Below are 12,002 nucleotides of genomic sequence, written 5' to 3'. Positions count from 1 at the left end.
ATTAAATATCTGAACTTTCCCTTGGTTCCCTGCTGGGGCGTGACGATAAAATTGTGATCTGATAACCACAATAAAGAATAAAAGCGTTTTTGTTCATTTTAGATATCGTCAAACCTTTGAAGTAAAATTAAAATTGTAAGAAATGTCGATAGTTTATCGATATGACTTTATCGACATGGCTACAGCAAGGTGGTGTTAAATTGTTAATCGTACACTAAACAAAAGTGGCAACAGTGACAGCTCGCTGAGACACCGTCTTTATATATTATAAGTCTATGAATTGAATCATAGACAAATTATTTTTCTTTTCTGATGATTTTTTGGGAAGGTTCGGATGTGTAATAAAACTTTTTAAATCAACATTAAATACAAAACGCATGAAGCTTTATTTCTTATTTTTATAATGCACTTCGTGGTCGCACTCCCGCAGCTTAGCGGCAGCTTGTTCCGGCGTAAGGTCCCTTTGCACTTGCGCCAGCAGCTCGTAACCGACCATGTGTTTCTTAATGCTGGCAGAGCGCAGCAATGGCGGCAGATATAGGGCGTGGAGCAGCCAATGGGGGGAGTCCATCGGCGTCTTCGATGGGCCGGTTGGAGCACCTGAAGAAAGGATTTTAGATAATGTGCCTTTTTGATATAGGTACCTAGAGTCAGGCGTGGCTCACTCCGCGATTTCGTCGCTTTGCTACAGGTAGTACATCCGTCCATTCGTACAAAAGTACATCCGTTCGACCCCAATTTTGGGGTTTGCCATAAGCCGCGCGTGGCGCTGTCGCCACCTAGCGGCCATATCTGTGCTGATCGTGACAGACGCGTTTTGTTAGAGAGTGAGTCTTCTGTACCTAGTAAGTACTATTATTTATTCTGTAGCTATACTAAGACGCGTTCAATCTTGCTTGACCTATGGCAAGACGTTTCGCCAACCTATGCTTTACCTACGCTTTTCCTTTAACTATGCTGTTTGGATTTCACTAATTTCTTACGAGCTCTTCAACGTGCACACTAGCGCCACTACTAAATTATCGTGATTATTTAAATTTCACGAAAGATATTTAAAAAAGGAGGCCGCTACGGACTGTATTGTGTATTTAAGTACCTTTTGAATACATCAAACTAGTTTTTATGTTGCTGGATTTGTCAATCTATGCGTCCAAAGTAAAAACGGCCGTTTTTGTTTTGAGTTCCTAGATCGACGAATCCAGCAACATAAAAACTAGTTTGATGTATTCAAAAGATACTTAAATACACAATACAGTCCGTAGCGGCCCCCATTTTTAAATACCTGTCGTTAAATTTAAATAATCACGATTATTTAGCAGTGGCGCTAGTGTGCACGTTGAAGGGCTCTTAAGAGAAATCTTACCGTGCCAACCCATACTGTAGGGGAAGCTACACTGGAACAGATTGTCGTATTTGGTGTTTAACGCCTTCATGATTTCTGCTAGCGCCCGCACCTGAATTAAGTAAATTGGAAAAGGTTACTTAAAGGTTATCATGGTTCATGCACATATTAGGCCAAAAAAGGCTAGTCTGAGGGACGCAATTTATGTCATCATCATCATCATCATATCAGCCAGAGGACGTCCACTGCTGGACATAGGCCTCCCCCAAAGAGTGCCACAATGACCGGTCTTGCGCCACCCGCATCCAGCGGACCCCGCGACCTTTACCAGGTCATCAGTCCACCTTGTGGGGGGTCTACCCACGCTGCGCCTTCCGGTACGTGGTCGCCACTCGAGAACCATTTCCGCCCCAACGGCCATCGGATGCCAATTTATGTGGTGAAGCAAAATATCGCTGGCTAGGTAAGTATCTAGGAGACATCTGAATTCAGAGCCGAATTGTCTATGGATGATCTTGGCTATAATAGCGATAGTTCAGGTAAATAGACGAATGACCGATCGATGTTGTGACTACAATATGCGGCTGGTACCATGTCAGTTTTCTTCAGTCATATTAAACCATCTTTCTTGTTAAGTTGTATCCAGACGAGACGATTTTTCGCCAATCTGATGAAATTCTCCGATCGAACAGAGCCGTGCGGACGCAAATACCAATTTGATTCCCCGATCACATCAGCAGGTGCGGACACAAAAATGCCAATTTTCATAGTAGAATGCAAATTGGTGATTTAATTTGTGTACGTGTGGACGCTAAATGAGATTGACCAATTAATTTCCTGAACAAATCGACTGATTTCTCTCAGTTCCGTCTGGATACCCCGTTACCTGGGCATCGTTGAGGTCGGTGAGTCGTTGCGGGCGGCCGCGCCGCAGCAGCACCAGCGTCTCATACGGCCACGCGGCCCAGTACGGGACTAACACCACCCACTCCTCGTTCATCACCACTATACGCTCCTGCAAGCAGTTAACATTCGAAATCTCTCTTGTTACCTGGGCATCGTTGAGGTCGGTGAGCCTTTGCGGGCGCCCGCGCCGCGGCAGCACCAGCGTCTCATACGGCCACGCGGCCCAGTACGGGACTATCACCACCCACTCCTCGTTCATCACCACTATACGCTCCTGCAAGCAGTTAACATTCGAAATCTCTCTTGTTACCTGGGCAGCGTTGAGGTCGGTAAGTCGTTGCGGGCGGCCGCGCCGCGGCAGCACCAGCGTCTCATACGGCCACGCGGCCCAGTACGGGACTAACACCACCCACTCCTCGTTCATCACCACTATACGCTCCTGCAAGCAGTTAACATTCGAAATCTCTCTTGTTACCTGGGCATCGTTGAGGTCGGTGAGCCTTTGCGGGCGCCCGCGCCGCGGCAGCACCAGCGTCTCATACGGCCACGCGGCCCAGTACGGGACTAACACCACCCACTCCTCGTTCATCACCACTATACGCTCCTGCAAGCAGTTAACATTCGAAATCTCTCTTGTTACCTGGGCAGCGTTGAGGTCGGTAAGTCGTTGCGGGCGGCCGCGCCGCGGCAGCACCAGCGTCTCATACGGCCACGCGGCCCAGTACGGGACTAACACCACCCACTCCTCGTTCATCACCACTATACGCTCCTGCAAGCAGTTAACATTCGAAATCTCTCTTGTTACCTGGGCATCGTTGAGGTCGGTGAGTCGTTGCGGGCGGCCGCGCCGCGGCAGCACCAGCGTCTCATACGGCCACGCGGCCCAGTACGGGACTAACACCACCCATTCCTCGTTCATGACGACTATACGCTCCTGCAAAACAGTTAACATTCGAAAGTGCTTGTTGCTAGGCAAAGCTAAACTTGTAGGGTAAGGTGACCATGATTTTTTTAATTTACTGACTATACTGAGTGTGTATTAGGGTTTGTCCTACTCACGTCTTCATGAATCTCCCTGTAGGTATATTGTAAGTATACTGGATGTATTTGTATTTATACCTGTTTCTGGACTTCCTGCTCCAGGTAGTCTACCAGCAATGGTCTCTTGGACTTGGTAAAGTATTCCTTTTGACACCTGTAACAAATGGTCAAGAATAATCAACGAATGGAACTTCAATCACACCGAATAAGGGGCTAGTTTGAGTTTCGTCAGATTTAACCTCCTAAGGCCCAAGGTCCTACCTATAGTACTTATTCAGTTCGATGAAATTTAAATCATATTCATTTGAAACAGAGTTGCATTTGTTTTGTTTCGTTCAATTTTCAAACGCAACCAAAATCAACTTTATTCCCTGCACTAAAGGTTCAAATTTCAGTGGCAAATTATGGATTTTTCATTTGTATGCCTGGGCCTACTAGTAAAATAGGAGGTTAAGTAGGTAAGTATGTGAATTTTTAGTAAGGTTAATCAATGCGGGAAGACCGAGTCTGTAAGGGTAGGTAGACTAGAAGTAGACCGTCTACAAGCTCTTTCGTCGCTTTTAACGCTTGCCAAAGCGTTTGTAGGTACAGATAGGTACCTACTCCCGTTACAGAAGGTCGGTAAAGTCAGGAGTGAAGGTCTTCCTCTCTGACTGTGGTTGTGGTGTGATACAAGTACGAGTGCTTGCCCTGAGACGGTCTGAGACGGACGGTCTTTCCTGCAATACATTTTAAATGCCGGTCCTCACCACATTGACCTGAGGTATTTTAGGATCTGGCCTTTTATTTACCTTATATCTTATAACCTGAAGTATCAGTCGAGTTTGTATCTATAAGTAGTCTGTATCTTTAGGTATTTAAATAAAAGTAAACAAACAATTTGTACATTTTCGGGTAGTTATAACATTTATTGGTTAACCGACTAATTACAAAACCGCCTGGATCAGTCACTACACGATCTGACTTTAACCTACAATATTTGATCGTGTAATGTTTTTCTCTACCCGCAACTGGCTTAAAGAGCCATTTGAGGGTAGATTTTGTTTACTTTTATTTAAATACCTAACGATACAGAGAGATAGGAAGGCAGATAAAAAAAATCCATAGTCTAATAAGACATGGTCTTCTCTTCCCAGAGTGACACAAGCCTACGCCACAATAACATGGCCGCTATATATAGCGCTATCGCATATTATCATATAGCGCTGTCGCATGATGACGTAGGCTTGTGTCAGTCGGTGACCTTATAGTAGACGCAAACCAAACTGACGACCGGGGTCGTAAAACTTTTCATTCACGCTCGCGTGGTCGAAGATAGGGTGAGAGGGATAGAGATATGATCCCGGTGGTCCGTTTGGTTTGAGTCTACTATAGAAAAGACGGGAAGAGAGTGCCAGGCGGAGTATATTATTATACCATGGAAATTTCGGTTTTTTATTGTCACGGTTGAACGAGACTTTTTCCTTCACCTGTCTTTGACACGAGCCTCGTTGGGCAGGAAGCTGGACGCCCATATCTGGCAGTGGGGGTGCGGATTGGAGCACCCCATGATGGTGCCCTTGTTCTCGAAGATCTGGACCCAGGTGTATTTGCGACCCAGCTCTGTTGTCTGGTTTTTCCATCTGCGAAACGGTAGAATTCTTCGTTATAGAATAGAATATTTATTCGTAAACACGCAGACAATATGTACATACATAGTGAAAAATAAAGTGTCACGTAATGGCCCCCCATCTCAACATGTTGCTGGCGACTTCCAGCGCTGAACTTTGAATTAGACCATCAAGTGAGAAATAATCACGCAAGGTAACAGACAAAAAAAGAAACATAAAGCAACATAGGTAAAGGAAAGAAACATAAAGTAAGCAGAAAAATAAATTTTACACAGTTTACACATTACACAACTAATTCAAAAAAGAGATACAACGTTATACGTTCGTGAACTTGAGAGGGCAACACAATGCGGAAGCGATCCGTGGATCCGCCCCAATTTCACATCGGTGACAGGTGCGGCGAATTGTAAAATCACTGTTTCTGACGTCACAGGTATCCATGGGCTACGATTACCGCTTACCATCGGGCGGGCCGTATTCCTGTTTGCCACCATCATTGTATTATTTAAAAAAAACTTAATTATATCGGAAAAAAACAGATATTTCTCCAGCGAAGTTTCTGACAATTGTCTGATGCTGTCCCCTATACATATGTGACTTTCCACGGTAAAAGGTACCTTATGGCGGCTGGCCCTTACGTCGCATAGCTCCGCAATAATATTGGAGCGGCGTTAATAATAGCGTAAGCGCCAACCGCCTTGGTACCTTACATTAATCGCTTTATTATTACTTAGGTACTTAATTTTACTACTTGATTTTACAGTGTATTGGTGTTAGCTGTAATGCTGTAAAATTTGATTTCAATAAATATCAATATCAATATCAATAAGGTACCCGTGGGACGTCACATATTTCATGCACTCCATGCTCTGGATTCGGATTGGTTTTGAGTAGATTGCTCACTCTTGGATTACTGCCATGATTTCTTCGACGCTCATCAGCGGGATAGTCGTGGTAGAGTCCGGGTGGAAACACATCACTCTGAAAAATCATAAAAATATTATATTTAATCACCGTTTGGGTATCAATACAGTGCGTTTTTTAGGGTTCCGTACCCAAAAGGTAAAACGGGACCCTATTACTAAGACTTCGCTGTCCGTCCGTCTGTCTGTCACCAGGCTGCATCTCACGAACCGTGATAGCTAGACAGTTGAAATTTTCACAGATGATGTATTTCTGTTGCCGCTATAACAACAAATACTAAAAACAGAATAAAATAAAGATTTAAATGGGGCTCCCATACAACAAACGTGATTTTTGACCAAAGTTAAGCAACGTCGGGCGTGGTCAGTACTTGGATGGGTGACCGTTTTGTTTGCATTTTTTTTCAAAATTCAAAAAAAAAACCCCGTTTCCGTTTTTTTTTTCATTATAGTACTACGGAACCCTTCGTGCGCGAGTCCGACTCGCACTTGCCCGGTTTTTGAACAACTAGCCATATTGTGTGAGGTGATTGCGTAGGTCACACGGAACAACTTTTTCCATGGAACCAACTCCGAAATCACAAAAAAAATTTGCCGTTTCATACATTTTGGTGGGTTTAGTTTTTTTGGGATTTTAGAAAAAGTTGTTCAGTATGGCCTATCTAATAATCACCTCGCACAATATGGCTAGATGTCCAAAAAAAGTATATTACTTTTTATAGACGATTGATGGAGAATGTATTTGACTCTGAAGCAAAAATGCATGGGTGTTCAGTGTTCTGACTTCTGACTATAGTTAACTCCGAGTTTAAACGGTTAACTCCGAGTTAGTTGGCTAACCCGCAAGGAAACGCGCATGTGGCCCTAATAACCTTGTATTTTGCGCAAAGTTTAAATAAATGGAGGGTACCTGCAAGTGCCTTTGGCCTGCTTGGCCTGGAACAGCGGGTGCTCCGGCGGCGGGGGCTCCGGTACGCGCTCCAGAAGCGCCGGGAAATCATTGGGGAACACGTACGTTGATGTGTATAAAGGGTTTTTCTGGAACACACATAACCACAGGATAAATTATAGTATTATACTATGTACGAGTACAGAGGACTCATTCTCTAACAAAGCGCGTCTGTTACGATCAGGACAGATATGGCCGCTATGTGGCGACAGCGCCACGCGCGGCTTATGGCTAGCCACCAAAATTGGTGTGGAACGGATGTACTTGTAGCTACTTGTAGCAAAGCGACGAAATCGCGGAGTGAGCCACTACCTTCTCTATACATTCCCAGTATGACGGTCCATCGTGTAAAGGAGGCATGATAATGTAGAAATTTCCACAAAAGTCATATTCCTTGACTCTATATATAAACCTATACCTGTCCATTTGCCCTCACGGCACCAGCTTTCAAAGGATTATTAGGGTCAGGTATCTCGTCAGGGGTTTCCTCGGTCTGGCCGCTCCAGGGTCGCTTGCAGCGGTGGGGGGACACCAGCACCCATTCATCCTTGAGGGGGTTGTAGCGGACGTGCTGGTGCTCTGGAGACGGATAAAAAAAATTCAAAATCGGTCCAGTAATAACGGAGATATGAAGTAACAAACATAAAAAAAAATACAACAGAATGAGAGAGATTTCAATCCTTTGAGATTTGGAAGTCAGTCAAAAGGGTAAGATGATATAGACTTAGATTTATTTATTTCATAATATGAAATTACAATATACTTAAATTCATCATCATCATCATTTCAGCCTATATACGTCCCACTGCTGAGCACAGGCCTCCTCTCATGCGCGAGAGGGCTTGGGCTATATAGTCCCCACGCTAGCCCACTGCGGATATACTTAAATTATTTTCCACTAATCTATACGAATTTATATTATGACCGTCAAGTAGGAAAATAACAATTGATTATACTTAATTATACAAATGTCAAGTAATACACAATTTAAAAACCATTATAAGCAATTAATCAATTAACTAAATGAGATGGGATCTCGCGGTCCAGTCAGCAGCAATAGTTGCTAAGCGGGCGAGGTGTTCAAAATGATCTTAACGCAACTTTATTGTTAAGAGAATAAGAGCGCGTCAAGGAAATTTTGAACACCTCGCCCGCTTAGCAACTTCTGCTGCTGACTGTCCAAGGTGCTCAAAATATCTGAACACGAACTTTAACGGCTTGAGGCTTTGATTAGATATTTGTGAACACATTGGCTGCTCAGAATGTAATGTCGATGACGACTGTACCTCCCAGTCACAGGTATGCGTGTGAAACAAGTTAAAATCCACTAGAGTCATAGAAGTAGCATCCTATAGAAGTGGTGTGCGCGTGCCTCCGTGAGGGACAAAACATTCGCAATGCGACAATATTAAAAACACGTTTTAACATTCCTGACATTATACCAAAAACAATCTACGTAATTCGGTCGGGTTATTTGTTGCCCACCATAGCCCATACTAACAAAAAGGTGGGGAACAAACAAAAAGTGAGACTGTGACAAGGACAAGCAATAGTACCACATTCTCTGCTGCTACTCCTACTGAAAGTTCTATAAGTGTATCTCGTTCGGTCATTTGGCCCCTCCCCCATGTCTTCTCTATATACCTCTATGACTAGAGTATATATATATGCGAAAAGAGAAGAGTCGTAATAGAATGTATGGGCTTCCTTAAATTCCACGACTCTTCTCTTTCCGCACAGCACAAACTCTAGTAATAATAATAACATTAATTGATTGATATTACAAAATTCGCATTAAAATACCTAGGTATTTTATTGTTCGCTTTCGTATCGAGTGCCAGTTAATTAAGCGTATCTAATGGGTATCTAAACATTAAAGCTGACCTGTTGATAAACTTGACATTGAGTCTGCTTATTATTAATAATAATGCAAAAAGTTGCAAGATATTAGAGATATAGTCAATGTAGTTGTTAATTGCTAATTTGTACCTACCTACTTATAGTATAGTGTGCCTATGCCTATGCATGCTTTATTTATAGTAGGTAACTATTTATGAAAATTAATGAAGCATGTAATTTCTCATATTTATATTATATTTCAAAGAGTTAAACAAAGATAACTCTGCAGCGAATTTTATAGCACAGACGTGCAGCTGCTATTTAAACGTCATAATCTCATAATAAAAAAAAAACCTGAAAAAAAATGAATAATGGTACGGAACCAACCTTGCTACGTATTCGTATAAAGTTATGTACTCACTGAGTATAATTGCATGAATTCTATAGTAATTTAAATTGTATTTTTTCTTAATTACTCGTAATGCATGTTAATTACAGTGAGAAACCTCTATAGCTGGGACTCATGTTGCGGTCCCGACACTTTAGCGCTTAATTACCTCTGTTACTGAGAAAAAACGAACCTCTATAACTGGGATTCGTTGTTGTGACTTTATAGTCACATTTACCTCTATAATTGAGACAGAGAGTGTATTTTTACCTCTTTTACTGAGACTATATTTATAAGATTACATTTTCCTAATTGTTTTTTAGAATTTTATAGGGAATTGACTTCTGTATCTGAGATAACGTCAATCTATGACCTCTCTAACTTGGACTTCATTGAACAATTTCCGTATTCTTGCTAACTGAGTCTATCCACAAATTCCGCATTTGCCTAATTGTGTCTAAAGAACTTCAAGTTTGATTTAGTTAATTTATGTAAGTAGTTAAAACTATCGAAACGAAAGCTGAAATTTTGATATATAACACGAAAAAATAAATTTTCATTTATTAAATTTCTAATACGCAATGAAGTCCGTATCAAATTTAATTTAATTTTGAAATATCTATCCTTTGGAGAATCATTCAAAATAAATACAAAGAAATATTTAAACAGACTTAAAAAAATATTTAGGGACAAGGATTATTTTACCTTATTTATTTTTAAAGATAATTACTAAATACCTTATTAACCAACTCTATAACTGAAATATACTCTATTCTCACCTCTATTAATAGAACCCTCTGTAAATGAGACAGAAATTTATTTGTACCTGGCTAACTGGGAGCCTGGGTAAGTGGAAAACCTCTTTAAGTGAGACAAATTTGACCGTAGTTCTGTAGAAAGCGACCAACTTTTTATTTTTGCCAAAGTGACTTGCACCCTAACTCAGTAGCATTGGTCGCTTTCTGCATTGATAAAAATATTGAGTTGGTCGTTTTCTGCATAACTACGGTCATTTGCTCGTCCCTTGAGATCCCACTTATCCAGGTTTCACTGTATAAGATGTAATAATGTTTTGAAAAGATGTGTCCCGCCGAGTTTGTTGCCGGTCCCATATTGGGATACCCTCCTCCAATTGAGGGGGGATTTAAATCTTCTCGGGGCAGAGGTGTACGGTTGGAGCCGGTAAAGGTTTATTTGACGTTCATAAGCGCATTGTAATATGCCTACTTGAATAAACTATTTTTTATCTTTTTATCTTTATCTTATCCAATACGGAACCCTCGAGACGTCAGTGCGACTCATACTTGACCGGCTGTTTATAATAAGTTCATTACCTAATACGGGGCATTATCTATGAAAAGGGACTTTATTGTCGATGGCGCTTACGCCGCACAGCGTCGCGCGGCATTGTATTTATATCGGACCATCGTTAATAATGGCGTAAGCGCCATCGACATTAAGTTCCTTTTCATAGATGACGTCACATATAGATACTGCATTACACAGGTATTTTAAATTGATCATAAACAGTTCTCTGCTATCACTATCTGTCTTCTTTATAAACACCGTTGCGTTGCTTATGGTTATATCCAGAATCACATAAACCCTTAAAGTGAAACAGAACAATAAATTCCAATGCCTAAATCAAAACGCGCATTGTAAAAGAAAATAATAATGTAAATTTCTATATTGTTTATGAGTAAAATACCTGTCGGGTCGAACTCCATTCTGTATCTGTGGCACGTCCACGCTGCGCGAGCGACGGCCGCGAACTGTCAAGTGGCGGTCATAAATAAATGTGGATTGTGAAGTGATAAGAGACGGTGTAAACATAATGACAGAAGGGAATATTACGCGAAACTCTGCGTAGGGGGCGCCACTACCACAATCCATCACAATCTGAGGGTCTACCGTAAAACATGAAAATCGAAATTTCGTTATCTAACCTCTCTATCGCTCGTGCCCATCCCAGCGATAAAGAGGTAGGCTCTTTGTAAACAAACCGCCTTGATGCATCAATGTCATATTTTATCTGTGAAAATTTGCCAAAAAGCGCCACCTGTATGAATTTTCCGGAACTTTTAAAATAACCAACCACCCATGAGCTTAGTAGCTAGGTTATCACTTTCGCTAGTTCATGCATAAAGCACTAGGTGGCGCTAAAATAAAAAAGTTGTTTATTGCCAGCGCCATCTTAAGGAATTTTCCGTAACTATCAAGTACTAACTACTGCAGTTTTTCAGAGAAAAGTTATCGATTTCAGCCTATTGTTTAGTCGTTTACTACCTTTTTAGGGCGACATAACATTGACACACTGACTTACATTGGTGCCCGTTTGGTGTAATTCTATAATGTAGTATGTTAGGATGTTAGCGCATTGCTGATAACGGGCGTACCTATACGTTAACCATGAAACTATTGTAATTTTGAATATGGAACTATAATGGTTGATAAATGATTACCTACCTGAACATTTTGCGATAGGTATTTTGGTCAAAATTACTTAATAAATTACGTCATTTCAAATTAGGGGGGGTCTGGACATCGGATGATGGTAGCATGACGTATGATGAAACGGGGTCATTCGAAGTATGATTTTTGGATGATTTTAGGGGGGGGGGGGTCAACTATCGTCAAAAATCGATGACGTAATTTATGGACATCCCCTTAGGTCCTATAGAATAGGATACATTGGTAATTGGCTAGGTACCTACCAAAGACATCGTAAATATAGCATTTTTGGTGCAGCGGAGGGGTGTTAAAGGAATTGGTATAGATAATTCCAACTGAAATGGTAAATTAAGGTCAATATTTACGTAATTAAAGCTAATTAATCGGCATTAGGGTCTATACCTAGGTCTATTGCCTAGGCCTACTTATGTCCAGCAGTGGACGTCCTCTGGCTGATATGATGATGATGAATCATTAGGGTTGAAATTGTTTACACCAATTACAACACCGAAAATGCTATAAAATTTACGATGTATGGTAACTACGCAAAGTT

At 41.4% G+C, this 12,002-nt stretch overlaps 1 protein-coding gene across 1 annotated transcript; it reads right to left on the bottom strand.

Moving 5' to 3' along the window:
* Nucleotides 1–356: 356 nt before the first annotated feature.
* LOC134677433 (probable galactose-1-phosphate uridylyltransferase) lies at nucleotides 357–10,820 on the bottom strand. Its single transcript, XM_063535901.1, has 9 exons — nucleotides 10,707–10,820; nucleotides 7,190–7,350; nucleotides 6,733–6,860; nucleotides 5,803–5,880; nucleotides 4,759–4,911; nucleotides 3,368–3,443; nucleotides 3,054–3,182; nucleotides 1,364–1,454; nucleotides 357–600 (listed from the first exon to the last, which is right to left on the bottom strand). The coding sequence occupies exons 1-9, from the start codon at nucleotides 10,723–10,725 to the stop codon at nucleotides 386–388; spliced, it is 1,050 nt and encodes a 349-aa protein (XP_063391971.1). The 5' UTR covers nucleotides 10,726–10,820; the 3' UTR covers nucleotides 357–385.
* Nucleotides 10,821–12,002: the final 1,182 nt, after the last annotated feature.

The sequence above is a fragment of the Cydia fagiglandana genome, chromosome 26 (assembly GCF_963556715.1).
Source record: "Cydia fagiglandana chromosome 26, ilCydFagi1.1, whole genome shotgun sequence".
In the NCBI taxonomy this organism is placed as follows: domain Eukaryota; kingdom Metazoa; phylum Arthropoda; class Insecta; order Lepidoptera; family Tortricidae; genus Cydia; species Cydia fagiglandana.
The sequence above is the reverse complement of the archived record's forward strand: the minus strand, read 5'-3'. Positions and strand labels throughout refer to the sequence as shown.

Excerpts from the sequence above, each read along its gene's own strand:
- LOC134677433 (XM_063535901.1), bottom strand. Across the intron at positions 4,912-5,802 it reads ATCATGGCAGTAATCCAAGA|ATGGAAAAACCAGACAACAG; the intron begins GTGAGCAATCTA and ends ACCGTTTCGCAG. Across the intron at positions 3,183-3,367 it reads AGCAGGAAGTCCAGAAACAG|GAGCGTATAGTCGTCATGAA; the intron begins GTATAAATACAA and ends ACTGTTTTGCAG.